Raw genomic sequence first — 23,450 nt, 5'->3', positions numbered from 1 at the left:
GAAAGAACAGAGAGAAAAGAGAGATCAGAAGGCTCCAAAGAACAAGGATAGGATAGGATAAGATAGGATGGGATAGGATAGGATAGGATAGGATAGGATAGGATAGGATAGGATAGGATAGGATAGGATGGAATGGAATGGAATGGAATGGAATGGAATGGAATGGAATGGAATGCATAACAAAAATCCTGTGCCTCTCACAGCCTCGGTACAGGTGGCTGTGATTGGTTATCAATTAAAAACAATCCACATGGACCAGTGGGAGATGCACCTTTGCATTCCACAGCAGCAGACAGTTATTGTTTACATTTCTTTCTTGGAGCTCCCATCTCCTCAGCGATCCTAGCAGAGGATTTTCCACAAAACAATCCCAGTGACACCTTGCGTGTTTCAGTTCCTCCGAGTGACCACATCCCTGCTTGTTCCCGCAGAGAAATCCGGCTCCACTCCCTCCGGAGGCCCCTCCCGGCTCAGCAGCAGCTCCTCCTCCGAGTCGGGGAGCAGCAGCTCCAGCGGCTCCAGCTCGGACAGCAGCGACTCGGAATGAGCGCGGACACACGGACACAACCCCCAAACGGACACCCCCTCCTGCCCCTGCTCTGCAGAGTCCCCTCCCCTCCTTCCCCCTGCTCACGGTGGTCAGGTTTTAACCCCTCTTCTCTTTTCTCTGACTTGTTTTTTATTTTATTTTTTAACTCAGTGTTACAAAAGGTATTTTCTTTTTTTTTTTTTTTGAGGGGGGAGGGGGCTCTTTTTAATAGGTCAAAGATCTTTGAGTGTGTGTGTGTGACTAGACTTTATGACAAATAGTTCCCTTTGCATAAAGTCTCTAAAATTTACATTTATCTGGAGAAAATTGGTCGAAAATTGAAGAACTTTGAGCTCTTAGCAGGAGATAAATAGAAAATTCTGCAAGGTTTGTAGTACATTTCCCTCCCAGCCCTTCCCTCTCCCCAGAATATTCTCTTTTAATAAGCCTGCCTGGCTCACACAAGGTAAAAACCATCTTTTTTTAAAGAAATCTCTGTAAAATGGTACTGTATCTGAAAGATGTTAGCTTTTGAACTAGTTGGTGTATTTGTTATTAGCACTAGTATTCTTAATCTCCAAGTCTACAGTGTGATGAAAATGTCAGATGCTATCATCTTTTTACATAAAAACAACAAAAAAAAAATCCAAAAAAATTCTCATGTACTGTGGATTGCTAACATGCTTTTTTTTAATCTTGGTAGAGGCATAGGCACCTGTTCAGGAAGGTCTTGAAGCTGAATTTAACTTTTAAGCACACAAGCAATAGAAGTGGTTGCATTTCTTGGTTTTCCACTCAAAGGCTTCACTTTTCCTGGGGATTCATTGGACAGAAGGGAGCAAGGGACACACTCAAGTTTCTTGGGAATGTTATTTTTACCATGAAATAGATCATTTCCAGGAAATGGGACGCTCTCTATGAAAGTTGTCATGGAGCTGACAGGATTTTTTTTGGCTGGGAGTTGCCAGCTGGAGCCTGGAGTGATCCCTGAGGTGACCAGGACAAGTCATGTGCCCATGACTGGGCACATCTTGGGCAGTTCCTCCATGACAAACACCTCAGCCTGGGCTTAAAATAAAGCAGCACTTGAGCTCCAGCTGAGGCTGAGCTGGCAGGGGAAGTGGAGAGGGATTTTGTGTGTGTTTGGGCTTTTTGCTTTTGAGTTTGCTTTGGTTTTCTCCCTTCTCCTCATCATTCTGGTAGTGAGCTCCTGGAAAGGGGGATGCTCCTCCTGTGTCAGGCAGGGCTCAAGTTCCAGGCACTGAAATGTTTTACCTCAGTGAAAAGAAGAAAGAGGGGAGGGAGAATTTTTAAAAAAGCAAATTTTTTTAAAGCTTGTTGTTTTTTTCAGTCCAGCCTAACGTTTTGACCTGCACTGCTGCAATGCACCCTGGTTTCAGTGTCCCTAATTTCATGTACATACCATGACTTTATTTATTAAACACCATTTGTCGTTTAAAATGTAATAAAACCTAACAAAAGCAAAGCTGGGGTTGTTCAGGCCAGCAGACAGGAAGATTTTTAATGAGATTTGAACCAGATTTAAAAAACGAACAAACAAACAACAAAGCAAATAAAAATCCACAACTTTATTTATATACCTTGGACTTTCTACCTGCAGGTGCTACAGTCCAGTCTCTCGTGTGTCTGGTGCTCTGTCATGTTTGGTGTGTTCACTTTTAGATTTTTTTTCCTCCTCTTTTCACCCCAGACCCCTTTTTTCCTGTTTTGTACAGATTTTGGAGACATATACTTCAATACAGTTTTATTTTCTCAGTGGTCTTTTTTCCTCCCCTCTTATTTTGTTTTGGTAGAACAATGGGGGTTTGATCCTTTTCTAATCCAATTTTAGGAAAACACTGGTTCTGTAATTACATCCAGTTTGTAATCTGAGGGGCAGAAGTTTTATTGTAAATTCTTTTTATTGTAAAGAAAAAAAAATACAGAATTTAACAGAAAGTTCTGCCTTTCCATCTCCAGCACCAGCCCCTAAAACTGCCTCTCCCCTGTGGGGTAGCCCTAAAATTCACCTTCTGTGCTCTCCCAGAAGCACAGAATCATGATTTTTCTTTTCCATTAACAATGGAGTTCAGTTCTGATATTTTTTTTTAAGTTCCACCCTTACAAAACCTTCCCCTAAACAGGTCCCTGGTAATATATTTTCAGAATTTACTATGAGGAAATGTAATATTCACCTGATTAAGAGCTTGGGTTTCTTTTTAACGGGGTTGGGTTTCACCTGTGTTTCTCCTGTTGCCTGCGACTCGAATGACCAAAACCAAGGAATATTTTAAGGAATAATTGCAACCAATTCACTGCCATGGCTTTTGGATAAACAAACTCCCAGTTTTCCCTTCCTGGGACCTTTTCCTGCGTGCTTGACCCTGAGCTGTGGTGGTGGCTGCTGTGGGGAGGACAGACCGGAGGCGACAGCATCACTGCCACAAAAAATCCTGGGAATTTCAGCTCTGGCATCAGGAGCAGCCCCTGGAACACACAGACATCCCTCAAGGAGCCACGGGGCTGCCCCACCAAAATTAGTTGGGAAAGCTGGAGCCAGAGGTTGAGAGCCAGGTGTGAGGTGATGGGAGAAGCGTGGCCTGAGGCTGCTCAGCGCTGGAGGAGGATCCCTGCTGGAGCTGGAAAACCATCCCAGCCCGGGGCTTTTCCAGGAAAACAACCTGCCAAGGCCACCACGGAAGGAAAAGAATCTGCTGCACATCTCTGATCCACCAGCTGCAACTTGGGCTTCCACTTATTGGGAAACTCTGCGTGGAAAGTGAGGTGTTCCCAACAAAATGGAGCAGGGAGAAATCCATTTTGGCATGACTGAGGGAAGAATTTGGTGACTCCTCCCTTCCAAATGCTGTCCTTACACTTTTCCATTCCCAGCTTGTTTGTAGTGCTCGTTATCCCCACCATGTCCATGGGGGTGCCTCTTGTACATCCTGAGTTTCTCCAGGAAAGAAAAGATGTTTCCAGTCCAGAGTAAGAAAGAGCAGTCCTGAATGAGTTGGGAACTGAAGCAACAGAGCATTTATTTAACTGGCTTTTATTGCATGACACGTCAGTCCAGATGTCACAAAATAACTTGGAAACGATCAAACACACAACGTTTGAAGGACATTTTTAAACTTAAGAATTAAAAAAAAAAAAAGGAAAAAAAAATTAAAATTTTTATGGTATAATTTTTCTTGAATGAACAAAGTTTAACTTTGTTTTCCAGGGGAAACTTCACTGAAATCAGTATGATTTCATATGTATGCATACACACAGAGTTTTATTGAAACTGCTTTTTTCGGACTAATTCCTGTTTTGACAAAATATCTGACCAGACCTTTCTCAATCAACCAGCATTACTGCACCTTTTTAAAAACTTTGTGAACCTTTTCTCTGATTGTAAACTCAGCCTGTCTCGTGGCTCAGTGGGACCAGAGGGAGATTCCCCATCCCAGCGACCGAAGGAGTCTCTCAGCTCTCTGCACACCAAATGTGTCACCTCCACAACAAAAAAAAAACCAACAAAACCGTTTTAATTTTTGTACTGGTGTGGTTTGAACCTTGCCTACCCCCAGGGTCTGTAAGTGTGGGAGGGATGTTTCAGGGCTGTGTCACTGCTGGCAGGGTGGTGAGCCCCAAGCACACACAAGCATCATTTCCCCCTGAGCTCTCTTCCCTCTTCCCTGTGTGGTAGCAGCAGTTACCTAACCTAGTTCTTTCTCTGCTTTGGGGAGCAGTTTTTAATTTTGGGGTTTTTTTTTTTCCTTGTTTTGAAAGGAATGATGTTTTTTTAAAGCTGGGGTTGGAGCTGAGGGGAAAGGATTGGGGCATGACAAAGACAAACCACAACCTTTTCAGTACTGGATTTAAATTCTCAGTCTCTTCTCAACCCTGAGAGTTACCACTAGGGCTAACTGTGGGCAGGCTCTGCATCAGTAAAGAGAAATTTAGGATTCCTTACACAGCAGCGTTATCTTGCTTGAGCTGCATTTTGTAAAGAAAATGGTATTTGCATATCTTTTTAAAATGTCATTTTTAAAAAAGAAATTAAACCACCAGCTAGGATTTGACACAGGCCACTTAGAACACAGCCCTGATACTGGCATAACCAATCCAGAAAGATTTGTTGTTGTATTTTTTGTTTTGTTATTTTGGGGTTTTTTTAATATTTAAAAGAAGAAAAAGAAATTGTTACTTTTCTGTATGATGTGCATGCAAATTTACCGTAACTTTTTCTTAAAACTTTTTAGTGCCATTTCTAGTATATTCCTGTAAATGTCAGTTATTGAAAAGAAATGAGTCAATGTAAGTAGTTTAGCTTGTTTATTGCAAATTGCTGGCCTCAAACAAAACAGAATTAAAAAAGAGTTAGAAAGTAATCTTTGATGTTACTGGTAATCACGGACCCTGGTCCTGGGGCATTCGTTTTGTTTTCATAATAAAAAGAAAAATTGTTTGGTGTGTGCAGTTTGATCCCATATTTTCCCCTCTCCTCATCTTTTCCAGGTGTGGCACTCAAACGTGGACTGGGCAGTGCCAGGAGCCAAACATCAGGGGTTTGAATCCTGCTGCCACGAGTCCTGGAATAATCTGGAAGTTATTTTAGGGAATGTCACACTCAAAGGGCTGACTGCCCTCGGAGTGGGGCAGCTCTGGGGTGTCTGAATCACGGCTGAGTACCTGGAATAAAACTGCTTTAAATCCCTTTTTTTGGTGAGGGAAACAGCTGTTTCCATGTCCCAGTGCAGCCAAGGAAGAGCTTGAACTCTTCCCAGCATCCTGCAGTCTGCAGGGTCTTAAACTCTGTGAGAATTGCTCCTGATGGAGATAAGTTGGGCTGAAAAGAAACGAGATTTCACCCGGGTTTGCTGCTGGCTTCCTGGAAGACAGCAGGACCTGCAGGAAGCAGAGGGACTTTGTCACCTGCTGTGAGCTCAGGGTGACCTGGAAGGCACAGCCTGGAGCAGCTGCTGCCAGTGCCAGCAGAGTCCTGGCATTGCTGTGTGGGGGCCAGGATCTATTCTGGTCACCAGAGAGGATTGGGGTTGGTTTTGCTGTTTGCTCTGTGTGTGAGGTGGGTTAGCACAGGCTGCCCCAGGGTTAATCTTTGTCTAACCCTGTTCCTGCTCACTGCCCCTCCAAGGCTTCAGCAAAGCTGCTCCTCTCTGCTCTGGTCCCAGTGCCACTCCCGTGGGCTCTTTGTCCAAGCTGTCCCCTAAAGAGTGTCCTGTGAGGCAGGTGAGGACGTTTCTGTGGATTTGCAGGTGAGTTATTTCTGGGGGCAGAGAGCAGAGCTGTTCTTCAGCCTGGGAGGAGGTTGAGGACACACAGGACACGACTGAAGTTCAACTCACTGCTCATTCCATGAATCCCGGGGCTGCCAGAGGGACATTGAGGGGCTGGAATGAGTCCAGAGAAGGGAACAGAGCTGGGGAAGGCTCTGGAAAGTCTGTCCTGTGAAGAGCAGCCAAGAGGGCTCAGCCTGGAGGAAAAGGAGGCTCAGGGAAGACCTTGCTCTCCACAGCAGCCTAAACCAGGGTTGTGAGGTGGGCTTTGGTCTCCCAGGACAAGAGGAAACAGCCTCAAGGTGCATCAGGGGAGGTTCAGGTTGGACAGCAGGAGCAATTCCTCCGAGGAAAGGGTTCCCAGGGGCTGCCCAGGGAGGTTTGGAGTCCCCATCCCTGGAGGTGCCCAAGGAAGGCCCAGATGTGGCACTCTGGGCTGGTGACAAAGTGGGGATCAGGCACAGGCTGGGTGTGACAGTCTCTGAGGTCTTTCCCATAATAATTCCCTCATTCAGTGTGACAGCCATAGCTTTCCTTATCCTGAAGGTGCTGCTGGCTTTGGGGAGCTGGAGGAGCCTCCCCTGCAGCTCCCAGTCCAGTGGGGTGGGTTTGGAGCCCCACAGTAACTGAGGGGATTCCTCCCTCCCAAAAGGGGAGTGCCAAAAGCTGTCACCTGTGCCAGAGCAGGGGAAAAACAGCCACTCACCAAGCTGCATTCAAATCATTTTAATGCACTTTATCAAAGAGGCTACGACAGTGTTTGAAACAAGTGCATCACCACCACACAACTGGCTCACAGAACAGCCACAGCAACCCTGTGACCAGTGGCACACAGAAATGGAAAACTACAGTCACATTCACAGAGATGGAAGGACAACTCATCCTCTTCTTCCTGCACTGTCACATCCAGCATCCATCCTGGAAGAATTTATGCACATTCTTACGGGTTTAGTCTTGTATAGTCCAATTAACACTCTGCAAAATAACTGAATCTTGGTTTACCAGCCACGTTAACAAAAAGAGACTGATTATACCCAAAATAAGCATCTTCCTTACTGAAATTAAAAAGAAAATAAGTGTTGGATTTCTTTTTCTATAAGAAAAGAAAACGAACAGCTGCTTTGGGGGATGTGCTGTTCCTTAAACTCCCAGAGTTCACGTGCTCCCCAGGGCTGGCCTGGAACCCACCTCTCCTGCTTCTCCAGGTGAATCCACCTGCAGATCCCAGGGGAGCTCTGGGCCCAGCCCCTTGTTTGAGTGAAGAATCTCCTGTTCACTCACTCAGGCAAGAGCTGGGGGCCCAGGTGGGTCACACATCCCTGGCACTGCTCCCCCGGCGCCTTGCCGAGCCTCGCTGGCTTTGTGAATCTCATTGAACGCTTGCACTGCTTGAAAAACATTTATTCACTGAATGGTTTCTCCTCCAGAGCTAGTCCTGACAAAAGCAAGAGGGTTATTTGTGTGCAGAGCAACGCACAGGTCTGCAAAGCAGCGAGGTGCAAATCTATGAGCGCACACACACAAGGTATCAAACACCAACACATGCAGAAATAGTGCTTTTAGAAAAACAACGAGCTGCCTGTTGTTTGCAGTGCTATGGAGCAGGGCTGAGTACACCAAACCTCTATGATTTCACTCCAGAACAGGTGTGTTCTGCTCAGAACATCGAGTTCAGCAAGGTCGAGTGTCTGTGGGTTTGTTGTAGCGTTTCACCCACACGGGAGAGGTGGAAGAGATTCTTCATTGTATTAAAAAAAATAAATAAAATAAAGTGCTTGAAAAAAATGCAAAGGAGGTTTTAGATAAATAGAACAGAAGTAATGACTGTGCCTAATAATAGGCAGGTAAATAATCCATCCTGAAGCTGACATCAAATGCTGATTTGCCTGGAGCTAAGCCTGTGCCCAGGCACTGCTGGGTTGTACACATGGCCTAGGCAGGACAGAAAGGGCAGAACCCTGAAGAATTTTCATGCTGAACCCTGGGTACGTAATTCACACCCCTGGAAGTGGTAGTTCTGCTTTGAACAAAGATTCAGGTGCTTGCTGGGCTGAGTTTCTCAGTGTGATCTTGCCTTGAGCAAGTCAGGATTCAGCAGAAACTTAAACCTGAAAGCAGCAGCCTCTGTGCCCAAGCAGGGCATTGCTTCTCCCTCCTAAAATCCTCCAGTTAATCATAATCCTAGACACAACTTTTAAAATACATGCACCAAACCTACAATCCAACCTGAACTAGAAGTTAAAGCCTTCCAAGCTACTGCATGCATTAAAACTTGAATGCAAAGCAAACTCCAGTGGCCTCTCTCCTTCTGTAGCCATCTCAGGAGTGGCTCTGTGCTCTGCAGGAGTTTCCTCGTGTCCCTTAGGACATGTGTGCATTTACAGGGGTTTCTTGCTGTTGCTTTCCTGGGCCTGTCCCTCCCTTTCAGGTGGTTCACTGGGGGATCAGCCCGAAAGGAGTGAGCTCCCCTGACTGCAGAGCTCCTGTTGTTTCCATGATCCCACACTGTGGGATCAGAGAGAGCCCTTGGCTTTGCACAAAACTCCCGCACCCCTTTCCTACCAGGTGTTTTGAAGGCTTGGATTAAATTCTCAACACATTCTCTCCCCGTTCCCACAGTGAACCACTCCATTCCCTGGCTGGAAGAGACCACTTCAGGGCAGGAATTAAATACAGACAGGGCAAACAGAACAAGTAATGGCCAGATGGTTTTGGAGATCAACTTCTTAAAACCACAGCCCTGATGGGAGCACATCTGTGCTCGCCTCTGTCCCACCAGCATTCCCAGAGCTCTGGAAATGCCCCAGGGCTGGCCAGTAAGGGTGGCTGGGGACGGTGCCCAAGTGCCAGCGGGTGTTTCTCAGGGCACACGAGACACTTAAAAGCAACACATGGTCCAGCACGGCCCCTGCCAAGATGCTGGGCAGCAACAGGCTTGAGAGCTCCCCAGCCAGGCTGCACACACTCAGTGACATGCAGAACGGGAGTCTATAAACAGCAAAACCAAACAGAAACAATCCAACTTCAGCCTTCCTGCAACGCTGCTTCCTGTGCAGGGCTGTGAGAGGCTGGTGCACACCCACCTCCCCCAGCTCTGCTTCCTCTCCACGTGCGGATTCCTGCCGGGAATTACATAATAGCACAAAACTTGGACTGCCCCGTGTCCCTGGAGACATCCAGCTTGTTTTTGTCCCGCACCAGGATGGCTTCGTTGCCGTACTGCGAGTACCACATGCTCCTGCTGCGGCTCAGGTAGGTGTTGGGGGGAGCTGACTCCAGTTTCTGCTGCTGCTGCTGCCAGATGAGCAGGGACGTGTCCCTGTACCTCAGGCGGGCGTAGCCCTCGGACAGGGCTTTCTCGGGCAGGGGCACCCTCCCGTTCATCACCGGCTCGCTCATCTGCCCCGGCACGGCTCCTTCCCAGCAGCTCCCAAATAATCCCCAGTGGCTGCGGCCAGGGTGATGGAGGCTGCTTGGAGCTCAAGGGGGAGCATCCCAGGGACCCACGAGCTGCTGGCGCCGCTCAGGAGAGGGAGCAGGGCCCTGAAATCACAGCTGGCCTTGCTTACAAACCACAGCAGGACTTCTGAGGGCTCACCCAGCTACTGCTGCGTGCTCCGTGCCGGGGAGGGCCCACACGTGCTGTCTGTTGACGCTCCATGAAGCATCTCCATAGGAGCAGCCGGGCAGGACAGGCCCAGATGAGCTGAATTCCCTGGAGAACGGATCCCGAAGGGCTCAGAGCCCGGAGGTCAGCGGTGCCCAGGCCTGTGCACGGCCTCTCCCCGCGGATGGACGGCAGCCACGTCACGCGCCCAGGGATGCAGGAGAAGATGCTCGGCCCCGCTTGTGGTACCCGAGCTGGGCTAAGGGGGCAGCCCGGCACCTCCGCACGGCACCTGCGGGGCACAGCACGGTCACGCCGCGGGCTGACACCGGGGCTCCCCGCCCTGCCAGCCTCCCTGCCCGCGCCCCCCATCCCCCGGCCGCCCCCAGCCCCTTCCAGCGGCCCCGCGGGTGTCCCGCACCGCCCGGCCCTGCCCTGCCCTGCCCTGCCCGGGCTGGGGGTCCCGCACCGCCCCCCGAGGGTCCCCCCTGCCCCGGCCCCACCGTGCTGCGCTGCCCGGCCCGGCCCGGCTCGGCTCGGCTCGGCTCGGCCCGGCTGCGCTCGGCGGAGCGGCCGCGGAGGCTCCGCCCGCCGTGATGCGCTCGGGAGGAGCCACGGCCGGGGAGGGACCGGGGAGGGAACGGGGAGGGAGCGGAGCGAGGGGGCATGGGGGGGGAGGAGGGTACCCCACGGTGGGTTTGTGGGGCCGGAGATGGCAGTGGGGTACCCCAAAGGGGTGCGGGGATATGGGGTATGATATTGGGCACCCCACTGTGGATGCATGGGGCTGCGGATGGCAGTGGGGTACCCTATTGGGGTGTGTAGGTCTGGAGATGACATTGGGGTACCTGAGTGGGGTGTGTGGGTCCAGGGATGGCAGTAGGGTACCCCAGAGGGGTGCGGGACCATGGGGAATGATATTGGGCACCCCACTTTGGATGTGTGGGGTCCAGAGATGGCAGTGGGGTACCCTAGTGGGGTGTGTAGGTCTGGAGATGACATTGGGGTACCCGAGTGGGGTGTGTGGGTCCAGGGATGGCAGTGGGGTACCCCAAGATGGGTTTGTGGGGCCGGGGATGGCAGAGGGGTCCCCAAAGGGGTGCGGGGATATGGGGTATGATATTGGGCACCCCACTGTGGATGCGTGGGGCTGCGGATGGCAGTGGGGTGACCGAGTGGGGTGTGTGGCTCCAGGGATGGCAGAGGGGTACCCCAGTGGGATGTGGGACCATGGGGAATGATATTGGGCACCCCACTGCGGATGTGTGGGGTCCAGAGATGGCAGTGGGGTACCCTAGTGGGGTGTGTAGGTCTGGAGATGACATTGGGGTACCCGAGTGGGGTGTGTGGCTCCAGGGATGGCAGTGGTGGGTATGGGCATATGGGGTATGATATTGGGCACCCCACTTTGGCTGAGTGGGTCCGGGGATGGCAGTGGGGCTCCCCAAGGTGGGTTTGTGGGCCCAGGTGTGGCAGTGAAGCCCCCCCAGCTGGGTGTGAGAGTCCCAGGGGTGTCACACAGCTCTATGTGCAGTGTTACAAAGGGACACCCAGCCCATACTGAGCTGAGCCCATACTGGGAGCACTGGGGCTGAACTGGGGGAGCCCAGCACGGGGCCACCCCTGTGTGCTGCCAGCCTCATGCCACTGCCACCGTGGGAAAGGAGCAGCCCCTCCTCGAGCTCCTCTCTCATCCCGCCTGCCCCCGGCCAGCACAGCACAGAAATATGTTTTGAAGAGAGCTGCAGGGTTTATTCTTTTCCTGATGATGCTAAATTTAAGCTCCCAATCTTCTTATCTCTGTGAAGGCAGCGCCATCTAATCTCCTGCGAAGGAGCCGGTGCATTTCCCCAGCAGAGCTGCTCCAGAGCTGCTCCTGGGTGTTCCTTCACGGACACAAACAAGAGGCTGTGGTTTGCTCCCCTCACAGGGAAGGCATGCTGCAGTTCCCTGCTCCCAGGAGATTTAGGCCAAACACAAAGAAGAGGGAAGCAAAGAAAAAAAAATTTAAAAAAAAAGGAATGAGCATGTTGTTGAAATGTTTATTATCAGAAATATCCTGACTCTGCTGCTTAATCTGCTTCCTGCTAGTGCAGGGAAGCCAGCCCTCGTGGAAGTTGCAGGAAAAAAGTGGAAAATCCTTTAGTCGACAAGATTTAGATTTTTTTTTTTAAGGCTCTTTTGGTGTTGTCTTTAAAATTCCTGGCTGTGTCATCACCAAACTAACCGAAGTTGGTCAGGGGGGTGGAGAGGGACAAGGAGGAGGACTGGAACCTGCCACCAGCTGCTCTGACCCCTCACTCACCCCAGGGCTGTGAGTCCCCTGCGTCAGGACCTGCCCAATAAACCACGGAGGCAGCAGCAGGGATGGATGAGGTGAAACCCAGCTGCTGCCCAGCCAGAGGTTGGTTCCTCTCCACTTTCCTCCCAGGAAATCTCTGCTTTGTGTCCCCGGGCTGTTCCTGTGCTGTGCCAGGGCTGCAGTGAGGGGCTGGGCTGGGCTCTTTGCCCCTGGCCCAGTGTGAACCCTCCAGCTCTGGCTGATTTTGATGGGAAACCTGTTGGGGTGGGACCCAGTGTAGGATTCTCAATTAGCCAGGGTGTCCCAGAAGTGCTGGGAGCTGTTGCTGCTTGCTGCTATTCAGCCCAGCTGGGACATCCCAAAATGAGGATGGGAAAGGCCCAGGGAAGCGCCAGCTCCACCTGCTTGGTGCCTGGGGTCAGAATCCTCGGGCTAAACAGAGAGCACCCGAGCTGAGGAGAGCCCAGCTCGTCCCTCCTGCCTGGCACGGAGCTGTGCCAGGTTCATTTTCCTGCTGCTTTCCATGGGGACAGGCAGTCACCTCCTCGGGCAGCTCTGGAGGAAGGGGGGAATCGCAGGGATTGTGGCAGGGTGGGAATCGCAGGGATTGTGGCAGGGTGGGAATCGCAGGGATTGTGGCAGGGTGGGAATCGCAGGGATTGTGGCAGGGTGGGAATTGCAGGGATTGTGGCAGGGTGCGCCTTGCCTGGGCAGGTAGATCAGGTGTGTGACGAGGCAGACACGGGATTATTGTCTGTACCCAGCTTTGGTGGCCCTGTGGTTTCCCCCCCGGGCTGACAATCCAGCAGTGGCTTTGCCGAGCTGGGGCTTGCACAGCTTTCCTAAAATAGTCGGTGAAAGGAGATCGCAGAATGCGAGGGCGTGCTGCAAATGGCACGTAGGCTGTGTGACAGCTGCCCTGCCAGCAGCCGGGCTGGCTCCTGCTCTGGGGACCCTCTGGGGACCCTGGCTCCAGCTGGGGACACGTCCCCTGGCAGCCAGCACGGCTCCGGGACAGCCGGCTGCACGCTTGGACTGATCCAGAAGGTGGCAATGGCAATCCACAGACACTGCCTGGCTGGGAAAAGAGGATTTGCTGGCGGCGTGGAGCTGGTGTTTAAGGGGTATTTACAGAGGGGCTGCACTGTGGCTGCTTCTCTGCACGTAAAGAACTCTGGAGCGACACCAAACATTACAGAAAATGCACCTTGCTTGGAAATGTGGCCACGTCCTGGGTATTTTGGGGTGGATTTGTAAGGTATGGTGTCCTAAAACATGTCATTGCACTTAATTTCCTTCCTTCCTTCCTTCCTTCCTTCCTTCCTTCCTTCCTTCCTTCCTTCCTTCCTTCCTTCCTTCCTTCCTTCCTTCCTTCCTTCCTTCCTTCCTTCCTTCCTTCCTTCCTTCCTTCCTTCCTTCCTTCCTTCCTTCCTTCCTTCCTTCTCTTTCCTTCTCTTTCCTTCTCTTTCCTTCTCTTTCCTTCTCTTTCCTTCTCTTTCCTTCTCTTTCCTTCTCTTTCCTTCTCTTTCCTTCTCTTTCCTTCTCTTTCCTTCTCTTTCCTTCTCTTTCCTTCTCTTTCCTTCTCTTTCCTTCTCTTTCCTTCTCTTTCCTTCTCTTTCCTTCTCTTTCCTTCTCTTTCCTTCTCTTTCCTTCTCTTTCCTTCTCTTTCCTTCTCTTTCCTTCTCTTTCCTTCTCTTTCCTTCTCTTTCCTTCTCTTTCCTTCTCTTTCCTTCTCTTTCCTTCTCTTTCCTTCTCTTTCCTTCTCTTTCCTTCTCTTTCCTCCCCTCCCATTTTGCCTGTTCCCTGCAGGACTGGGATGTCCCCAAGGAGCTCTGTGACATTCCCCAAGTGCCACCATTTCTCCAGCCGGGTCCATTCCCTGTGTGCTGTGGCCCGAGCTGTGGGGGCTGCCTGCCAGGCTCCTTCTCCGTACACACGGACACATTTTTGGGTGAAAAAGCACAATATTCCCTCTCCAGCCCCTTCCCGCTGCACCCAGCCACCTCTCGGGCTTCTCTCGTGCGAGGAGCTGAAACAAAAGCCCGTGGAGCAAAATCTGGGCAGAGCAGCTCCACGCTGGGTCCCCAGCAGAGGGTGGTGACAGACCTTGTCCTGCCCGCCTGGCATCCCCTGGCATCCCCTGGCATTCCCTGGCTGTCATTCCCAGCAGTGCCAAGAGGCAGGAGAGGCGAGCACCAGCTCCAGCACAAAATCCAACCTCTTTAATTTATCCAAACTCCCTTTTAGGTCCGCATTAAAAGCAGCGCCTGGGTCCTCTCCACACTCCCCATCCTCTTGCAGGACAGTTTGTACAACCTGGAGCTCACTGTGCTGGATTCCAGCTCCTCCCGAGCCTGGCTGCACAGGTTTTGGGGTTTTTTTATTGTTCCTGCTCTCAGAAATACCTCTGCCATCAGCCCTTTGGGTGCAGAGGTGGGCGAGGAGCGTACTTGCTCCAACACCTCCCACGCAGAGCCTGGCTCTGCAGCTGCAGGGATTGCTCCCAAGTGTCCAGGGGCCAAGAATGCTTTTTATTACTCAGTAAAGAAAAAAAGCTAAGCTGTGGCTCGCAGCTTTAATTATGCACACACAATAAACTCCTCTGTTGTCATCTACCTACAGACCTGACCTCACACGGCAGGCTGGTTCTGAGTCAACCAAAAATTATCCCTGGCACGGCTCCAGTGCCTTCAGTAGCCTCGTGATCCCTGCCCGTGGGTGCTGTTGGAGGGCAGAAACGCCCCGTGAAGAGCTAAAAGATCCAGAAAATCATTCCGAGAAAGCAGCTCCTCAGGGTACGGGGAGCGTGGGCTGAGATCTGGGCACTCGCAGGGCAGGGCGCAGCTCTGACGGTGACACTGGAGCGTGTGGATGCTGCTCCCTCTTGGATGGCACTGCCCACACCCTGCCCCGGCCCGGGGCTGAGCTCTGCACCGCCAGCACCTCGCCATGAAAGAATTTCTTACCAAAAAAAACCCCCCAAACTTTCCATGGAACATGAAACAATTGTTTTCTGTTCGCCGGAGAGATCCTCCTTCCTGCATTGAAAAGGAAGGATCATGGCTGTGGAGTTCTCTTCCTTTATCTCCGCTTGGCTCCATTTGGAAGAGATTAGTGTTGCATTTGTTTGACATCCAGGTTAATAGCTTCCCTTCGTCCCAGTCCCGGCTTCCGGCGCTGGCGAAATGGAAAGCCGGGCTGGAAATTAATCGGCAAACTCTGGGGAGAGGATCTCGGAAGAAAACTCAGAACAGATTTGAAAAGAGGCTGCTCTAAGCCGCGCTGATTTGGAAGGAAGCCACCGGTGAAAATCAGAGATTTTTCAAGAGTTTGCTGCCAAGGAGTTAATGCCTGAGAGTCGAGTTTTTTAATAAATACGCTGGTAATTAATTATAGGAGTTGTCCTGCCGTTTGAGAGTCAAGGAACACGATGCCTTGTTTGGGTTAAACATCGCCGGCAGTGTTTGCAACCCAAACACGGGATGAGGAGCGGCGGCGAGCGCGCAGACAAAGCGGGCTCTGTGCGTGCGGGGAGCCCAGCTCCGGGGGGACCTGGGGAAGGGGCACCCCGCAAAATGCGGGCACACAGAGCGCCGGGGCTCGGGGCGGCTCTCCCGGAACAGGAGGGATATAAGGGAGGGGATGGGTGAGTTTAAAAAAAAAAAAAAAAAAAAGGAGAAGAAGGAAAAAAAATAAAAAAAGGGGAAAAGGGAAAAATATTGGGGGAAAACAAGCGGGCTGCGAGGCAAAGCGCCGCCAAAGCCCCTCCGCCCCCGCTGGCAGCCGGGGCTCCCGCAGACAAAGGGGCGGCGGGGCAGGCCGGGGGCGGGCCGGGGGCTGCTCCGCTGCCCGGGGCGGGCCGGGGGCGGGCCGGGGGCTGCTCCGGGGGCTGCCCGGCCCAGGGACGAACCAAACACTCGCCCCCACGGCGGCTGCCCGGCTCGGCCCCTCGCAAGTTTCCACAGGGCACCGGCACGGAGTTGCGCGGGGCGGGGGGCGGCCCCGCTCTCCCCGTCTGTCCGTCCGTCCGTCCGTCCGCCGCTTTGTTCCCGGAGGATGCGGCGCGCCTAACCCCGGCCGAGGCGGTGGGGCCGCAGCGGGGGCAGGGGCAGCCCTCCGCCGGAAAACTCCGCGCCGCCCTCCTTCCTCCTCCTCCTCCTCCTCTTCCTCCTCCTCCTCCTCCTCCTCCTCCTCCCGCTCGCAGCCCCGGCGCGGAGCGATGCTCTCGGGGCCGGCGGGCGGCGATGGAGCGGGGCGGTAGCGCGGAGCCGCCGAGCACCGCGGCCCCTGGGGCGGCTGCCCGCGGCCCCTGAGCGCCGGCAGGAGGAGGAGGAGGAGGAGGAGGAAGAGGAAGGCCGGGGGCAGGCGGCGGAGCGCGGCCATGGAGGAGTGGCGGCAGTGCGGCCGCTGGCTCATCGACTGCAAAGTTTTGCCCCCGAACCACCGGGTGGTCTGGCCCTCGGCCGTGGTGTTCGACCTGGCGCAGGCGCTGCGGGACGGGGTGCTGCTGTGCCAGCTGCTGCACAACCTGTCCCCCGGCTCCATCGACCTCAAGGACATCAACTTCAGGCCGCAGATGTCCCAGGTAGGAGGGGAGCGCTGGGCTGGAAGCACCCCCGGAGCACCGGGATGCCTGGATGCGGCTGCTGCTCTGCTCAACTTGGTGGGATAATGGGATGGGATGGGATGATGGGATAATGGGATGGGATGCGGTACCGCCTGTTTCACCCCTCCCGGATGAAATGCCGCCGAGAAATTAGGATAAAAAGGGAGGCTGCGTCCTCCAAAAATTGGAGAGACCCTAAGGGAATGCCCCACAGCCTCTCCCTTTACTGGCATAAAGTAAAAGGACTCCTTTGTGTCCTTTTTGGACATAACCCTCTGGTGTTTGTGGGTTGATTTTGCTAACACCCGCAGCCCCTCCCAGGCTTTATCCGCCCGGTTTCTCTCGGTCCAGCGGCCGGGAAAGGCTCCGGGGCGGGCAGAGAACACCCCGGGCAGGAGGGAAACATCCCCCTCGTGTTTACAGCCCTGGCGAAACAAAAGCAAATAACAGGGCTGCGAGGAGGAGGAGGAGATGGGATTATTGGGGGTTTTCGTGGAGGCGCTGGTCCGTCTGAGATGTGCGGGAGGAGCGGGCGCCGGGACGAAAGTTTGGCTGGGAAGACTCAAAGCAAAATAAATGAATAAATTTATGAAAACACACGAACCTCCGGGGCTATGCGAGGCTGCCCCAGGGCCGGGCCAGGGCAGTGCCCGAGCCCCGGTGCTGCATCCCTGCAGCGGGAGGTGATGGGGGGCTCGGGTCAGGGACCCCAGTTCCACCCTTGCCCTGTGCCCTGCCCCTCTCTCATCGTGCTTTTCCCATCTGGGTCCTTTAAAAGGGCTCCATCCTCGGAAGTGTTTCCAGTTCTTGGTTGGTTTGGTGGAAGGAGGCTTAAACAAACGGAAAAAAAAAAAAGAAAAAAGAAGTAAAATCAGCTCAGCGCAGGTTGTTTTGTGTGTGAGAGCTGCGCTGGTGTTTTTGCAGGTATTTGCATGGGAATCGGGAAGTGAAATCGATCAGAACAAACGAAATGGGGTTTGTGCCCTGCCCCTGCGTTGATTTCATTTCAGTTCAAGTTCGTTTCACGGTGCCGGCTTTTATTTTTGAACAACAGGTTCTGGCGGTGAAATTTGAAGGGAAACTTTCTGTCTGTAACTTCGCTGGAGCCTCCAAGGATAAACAACCTCCAGTGCCCACACGAGCTCAGTTCCTGTGCTGTGAGAGTGAATCCTCTCCCTTTTTCCGCTGGAGTTTCCCTCCAGGGCAATGTTTTTTTCATGTTTTTTTCATGTTTTTTTCCAGTTTGTCCCCTTCACCCAGCAGGACACATCCACGTGTGGCTGCTGTGGCTGAGGACAGCCAGGAGCTCCCAAATTTGGAGCTCCTCTTTGGGGAGCTTTGCTGTGAGGATGTCCTTGATCCTGCAAAGCGCCGGAATGGGAATCCCCAGCCCCCAGTAAATAAATAACAACACGTCCTGATGCCTCTTCCCAGGGTGGAACAATGCTGGGAGATTTCCTCTTGGCTTTCCAGGCTCTGAACTGATCAAACTGTTTTCCGCTCAGGCTGATGTTTCCAAATATAAACTGCCATGCAGGAGCTGTGGATGTGGAGGGCTGGAGCTTTCCTAGAACGTGCTGAGAATGGCACGCTGTGTTTTGGGGTTTTTAAAGGAAATACTGTAATCCTACAGGGCTCATTTTGGTGTGGTATTGCCCTGTGGGGAGTTCAGGCTGGGTTTAAAGATGTGGCACTTGGGGACGTGGTTTAGTGGCAGATTTGGCAGTGCTGGGTGATGGTTGGACTCGATCTCAGAGGGCTTTTCCAGCCCGAGCTCTGGTTCTGTGGAGCCTGGGCTGGTTTGGAGAGGAGGCTCCTGCTGTCCCTGCCCGGGTGGTGTTTGCTGGTTGGAGGGAGAGTTCACAACCCTGCTGTCTTTAACCAAATTGCGTTCTGCTTATCCCACCTGGCTGCTTTCACAGCTTTAGGGGCTGATTGGGATGGGTTTGGTGGCCCTGTCTCTGAAAATGGGGTCACTAGAGGGGACCAGCACAGAGCTGAGCCCACAGGACTGCAGAGCATCCCCTGGTGTGGGGGTGGATGCTCTGGTGAGGCTCAGCTGATGCTCAGCCAGGCTGGGACCCAGAGTCAGCCTTTATTTGTGATGTGTTTGGTGCTCTTTTGGTAATTCCTGGCTTTGGGAATTTGGCTTTTCCCCAGGGTGGTTAAAGGCACCTTCTGCTGCCCTGAGCTGATGGGGAGGAAGGGGCTGAGCCCAGCCACAGAGGGGACAAGCCCCACCGGGGTGCCCCAGGAGCAATTCAGTGTCTCTGGGCCAAATTCCAGAGGAATTGTGTAGGAATCCATCTTTGTCACCCAGCTGTGATGTGCCCAGACACGGGGTAGGGATGCGTGAGGCCGAGGAACTTCAGAGGCCGGTTTTGATGATAAATGCACATTTTGCCTGGCTGGCTGGGCTGGCTAACCAGCTGTCTGCCTCACTAGAGAGCTCATTTTGTTATTAATCAGGTAAAGTGCCAGGGGACAAGACACTTGTGCTAGACTTGAGACACCCAGTAATTCTCTGTCATCCACCTTTCCTGCTGAATTAAGTGAGGTGTGCAGGTGTGCAATGAGAAACAGATTTTTGCCCGAGGTGAGCAGCGTTTCAAAGGCCAGAGGTGAAATCACATCTCTGCAGAGAAACACTTTAAGGTCCAGGCACTTGTGTGTTATTTTTTTAAATCCTTTTCTGTGCTGATTTGTTTTTCCTTGCAGCTGTTGGAGGCGTGCTGCGAGGTGAGGCAGGGAGGCTGCAGGGATTGGTGTCCCTGTCCTCCTAAAATCTCCCCAGCCTCATAAAACCTCCCTGTGCTTGTGCAGCAGAGAGGCCAGACTGGCCAGCAGCAGCAGTTTAATTAATACATGATGCTTAATTAAATTAATGAGGCAAATCACCCCGTTGGGTTGCAGTCTGAAGTTTGCTTTATTTTCATGTTCAGTTCCAAAGATCCCAAATCTGCTTGGTGGTGCCTGGGAGGATGGGATGACCCGGAGAACTTCCAGAGTGGCCAACAAAATAAACAGGAAAAACAGTCTTGAGTCCCAGCTCTCTTCTGAGAGTCGCTGGACGTGAGTTCAGTTTTGATGGAGTAAAACTTCATTTCTGCTCCGTGCTTCTCTTTGTTTCTGGAGAGCTGGGAAGTGGCGTGAGGGTGATTGCCCTCGGTGCTTATTGATCATTGTGTCTGTGGCTGTGATTGCATTTCTGGGGGTGTCATTCAGGGTGATTTTCCAGCTGGGAGAGTGTGATGCAAAGGACGTTTGGAATTTGCAGGTGGGAGCAGAGGTAGGAGCCCTCTGCTCTGCATTCCCTGCCCCAGAGGCACCCCCAGAACCCCACTCCTCTCCCCATTCCCCCTCCCAATTCCAGTCCCCTGTCACTGTGTGTTCTTGGGAGTGAGACAGATATCTTTAAGCTTTACATTTTCATCAATAATTCGGTTTGAATCTTAATTTTGTTAAATCTCTGGTCAAATACAAATTAAATGACTCTCCACTCATGCTTCAGCACAAAAATTATGTGCAATAAAACACCTGCATGTTTGAGTGAGGTTGATATTTGGTGCTGTGAGTTTTGTGAGGTTTTCCTTTTTTCTCTTTTTTTTTTTTTTTGGCATTTGTCTTAGATAAAATTAATCCTTCCTGACAGGGCCTTGGATGTGTTTGGAGGTGGGCAGGGAAGCCTGCTGCCTCCCAGGAGCAGAGACCTCGTGGGAGCTGTGCCAGACACCTCTGCAGGTGTGGGACTGGATCAGGAATTATCCAGGAAAACTGGGGGATCTGGGAGTGTCCTGCAGGGTTCCAGATCCCTGTCCCTCCTCTGCTTCAGTCTCGTCCCTCGTGGGGATGCTGTGAAGGGCATTTCTGCTGCCAGTCTCTGCAGCTGAAGGGAAATGGGTGAATTCAAGGAAGAACACCTGAGAAAGAAGCAATAACCCCCAGATCCTGCCCCACTGCCCTGTCCTGGCTGTGTGAGCAGCTGCTGAAATCTCTGTGGGGTAAGAGAGGTGGGAATTGGTGCCTGCACAAAGCTGTGGTGGTGTGATTTAACATCAGGCCTCCCACAGATACCACACTGCACTCACCCCCACCAAAGGCTGCTCAATATCTTCATTTTCCTGCTCCAGAACCTCCTGGATTCTGGCAGCGAGGCAGCCCCGGGGTGAGTGGTGCTGGGAGCACAGAGCTGAAGTCGGCAGCAATGGCCAGCTCATTAGGGATTCCTGTTTGGAAGCACTCTGCCATCTCCCCAGAGGGAATCCAGCCCTCCCTGCAGCACCTGGAGCTTTGGCTGGGGCCCTGGAGGCTGATGAGAGCAGCAAACCTGATTGGAGTGGTGGCTGGGCTGCCCCCTGCTCTGCTCCCCCTGAGCAGCCAGCCCCACACCTGCCTGAGCTGAAAAAACAACTTTTACCTGTTGTTTTTTATTCCATTTCCACCAAAATCCTGTTTATTGGTGCTGTGACAACTGGGGAGCAGGTGGCTCGGAGCCTCCCCCAGGTACAGGGGAGGTGGAGGGTTTGGGGCAGGTGATTTTTCACAAGGATTTGGGGTTTTTAACGTGCCACTTGAAGGCTTTATAGCTCCAGAGCTTGTAATTGCTTCCATGTGTCGTGATAGTAGTTAAATAGAATTCAGTATTATCAGAGCTGGGTGGGTTCTTTGAGCAAGGTTTGTGCAGCCACTCCTGATTTACCCTGCTCAGCTCCTCTGGCTTTTTTATTTACTCTCTGCTTCTTTGAAACTGAGTTCTGTTCCAAAAAAAAAAAAAAAAAATTAAAAAAATAAAAAAGGGCTGTGAAAAATGGCCTGGTTGCATGTCCCTGTTTACTGTGTCTCACTGACTTCCCGTTGGGATGTGCTGAGCCTCACAAAGGGAAGAAAGGGAAGAAAGGTGCTCTGTGTGTGCAGCCAGCCTCGTGAGCTCCTTGCAGAGCAGGAGCTGTGCCTCTCTTCCTGCCCAGCAGAACCCCAAAACCTTCTGGCAGCAGAGGTGGGACCCTCTGAGCTCGAAGGATCCAACTTGGACCTGCAGCTGAAGGCTCATAAATATTCTGGTGGGGCAGGAGAAGGTGGAGGGTGTTGGATGGAGGCTGTGAGCTGTGCCAAGCAGCCTGAAAAGCAGTGAAAACTTCTATTTATTTATTTTTTCTACACGCTCTTGAATGATTGATGAGAGCTAAATACCTGCATTAAGCACCTACCAGCAACAGGCTCTTGAATGAATAGATGCCTTGAAAAACACAAAGCCACCAAAAAAAAAAGAGAAAAAAAAGAAAAAAAAAGGCAATTTCGTGGTGGGTTTTTTTGGGTTTGTTTTTTTTTTTTTTTTCAAGCTGGGACTGGAAGCTGCCTCCTGTCCCTGCTGATGAGCTGTAAAAAATGCTTGGCTGGTCCATGCTGCTCGGGGTGCTGTGCCAGGAGCAGGGGGTGCCTGGGGCTGGCTCCCTCCAGGAGGAGCAGGAGGGGTTTTGACACTGGCACTGCCCAGCTGCTGGGGCTGAGCTGGGTGAGGAATGGGGAAATGAGGGAATTTGGGCTGGAATTTGGGCTGAGCAGCCCCCCTCAGCCTGCTGGGATGGACCCACCACCCCGACTTCTGGGGGTGTGGGAGCCCCAGAGCCTTTTCCTTCAGCTCCTCCGGAGCCAGAAGGGACCTGGTTTTTGGCAGGGACAGAAATGTTGCTTCAGACTGACCCGAGGGCACATTTTTGATCTGTTTCTTTGTCGTTTCTTAAAGAGGCAAAGCCTTTTCCCAGTGTTGGAGCTCTTCCCCTTCTCCGCTTGACTCCCCTCGAGCTGTGTTGAGAAATGGATGAAATGTGCTCATCCCAAAAATCCCAGCAGCCTGCTCCGGGGCTTCTTGGGACAGAGCTGGGCTGGGGGATCAGGATCCCGTTGATTTAGGGTGCAGGGCTGTGGGGGGCCTGTGTGGGGTTGGGGAGGATTGATGGGGGTGCTGGAGGCTGGAAATTGGAGTGAGTTTGGGAAACTGGAATGAGTTTGGGGAGTTGGAGTGAGTTTGGGAATTGGAGTGAGTTTGGGGAGTTGGAGTGAGTTTGGGGAATTGGAGTGAGTTTGGGGAGTTGGAGTGAGTTTGGGGAATTGGAGTGAGTTTGGGGAGTTGGAGTGAGTTTGGGGAATTGGAGTGAGTTTGGGGAGTTGGAGTGAGTTTGGGGGAATTGCAGTGGGTTTGGGAATTGGAATGAGTTTGAAATATTGGAGTGAGTTTGGGGAAATGCAGTGAGTTTGGGGAATGCAGTGAGCTTGGGAATTGCAGTGATTTTGGGAAATGCAGTGATTTTGGGAATTGGACTGAGTTTGGGAATTGCAGGGAGCTTGGGGAATTGCAGTGAGTTCGGGGAATGCAGTGAGTTTAAGGAATTGCAGTGATTTTGGGGAATTGCAGTGAGTTTGGGAATTGGACTGAGTTTGGGAATTGCAGTGATTTTGGGGAATTGCAGTGAGTTTGTCCACACCTCTGGGAACTGAAGACTCTGCTTTGATTTTTAAAGCATGGATCCCCCTTCTTTGAGCTGTGCAGCATTTTTTTAAATAAATTTTTATTTCCTCACACCACTCTCAGCATCAGTTTGCTCCTTTGGACTTCCAGTGATCTCAAAACAACCTCGTGGCTCTGCTCCCACCCCAAGGCTTGCTCAGTGCCCACCAGGGTGACCCTGTCCTGCTAATGCTGAGTCCATCTGTCTGCCCAGCTGTCCCTGCAGCATCCTCACACCCCTGGGGCTCCTGGTGATGCTGTCCCTGCTGCCAGGATGGAATTTGGGTGACCCCTGTGGGACCCAGCAGCCCCCCAGCTTCCCCTGCCTCGTGTCCTGCTGCTTCTGAACCTCAGTGCTCCTTCCACAGGAGGGGGAAGAAGAACCTCTGCTCATTTGCCATCAAAATCCTGATTTTTGGTGGTGTAGGTGCTGTGACAAGGGTGGCTTTATCGCAGTCTGCCTCTGACAGCTTCAAGCTCAGCGTTGATGAAATTGCTTTTGGATTTCCCCTTAAAAAAATCTGCCACTAAAAAAAAAAAAAAAAGCCCTGGAGAAAAGTCTGCTTCTAATAAAAGTGACTTTTCCTGCCTGCTTTGGGTGCAGCTCAGGGCTGTG

General features: G+C 52.1%; 3 protein-coding genes across 11 annotated transcripts in view; 2 read left to right on the top strand and 1 right to left on the bottom strand.

The window, feature by feature from the left end:
* The window catches only part of BRD3 (bromodomain containing 3), a 44,709-nt gene extending 39,724 nt beyond the window's left edge, over window positions 1-4,985 (top strand). For all 3 annotated transcript variants that reach the window (XM_064394117.1, XM_064394120.1, XM_064394118.1), the window contains one exon: window positions 432-4,985. In XM_064394117.1, coding sequence (XP_064250187.1) covers window positions 432-547 — 116 coding nt within the window. In that variant the 3' untranslated portion in view covers window positions 548-4,985. The remainder of the gene's footprint in view (window positions 1-431) is intronic.
* On the bottom strand, window positions 4,332-10,045 carry BRD3OS (BRD3 opposite strand). The gene is made up of 2 exons (XM_064394125.1): window positions 9,925-10,045; window positions 4,332-9,713 (listed from the first exon to the last, which is right to left on the bottom strand). Exon 2 carries the CDS (start codon window positions 9,211-9,213, stop codon window positions 8,944-8,946), a length of 270 nt encoding a protein of 89 aa, XP_064250195.1. The 5' UTR covers window positions 9,214-9,713; window positions 9,925-10,045; the 3' UTR covers window positions 4,332-8,943.
* A 5,577-nt stretch (window positions 10,046-15,622) lies between these two features.
* VAV2 (vav guanine nucleotide exchange factor 2) overlaps window positions 15,623-23,450 on the top strand; it is a 119,220-nt gene continuing 111,392 nt past the window's right edge. For 3 of the 7 annotated variants that reach the window (XM_064394114.1, XM_064394110.1, XM_064394116.1), the window contains exon 1: window positions 15,623-16,308. In XM_064394114.1, coding sequence (XP_064250184.1) covers window positions 16,105-16,308 — 204 coding nt within the window. In that variant the 5' untranslated portion in view covers window positions 15,623-16,104. The remainder of the gene's footprint in view (window positions 16,309-23,450) is intronic. The other 4 variants (XM_064394113.1, XM_064394111.1, XM_064394112.1 and 1 more) reach the window with 3 other exon arrangements.

This window comes from Passer domesticus, chromosome 18 (genome assembly GCF_036417665.1).
Source record: "Passer domesticus isolate bPasDom1 chromosome 18, bPasDom1.hap1, whole genome shotgun sequence".
NCBI classification, from domain to species: Eukaryota; Metazoa; Chordata; class Aves; order Passeriformes; family Passeridae; genus Passer; species Passer domesticus.
Note: the sequence above shows the minus strand (reverse complement) of the source record. Positions and strands in the feature narration are given on the sequence as shown.

Excerpts from the sequence above, each read along its gene's own strand:
- BRD3OS (XM_064394125.1), bottom strand. The coding sequence starts at position 9,213 with ATGAGCGAGCCGGTGATGAACGGGAGGGTGCCCCTGCCCGAGAAAGCC.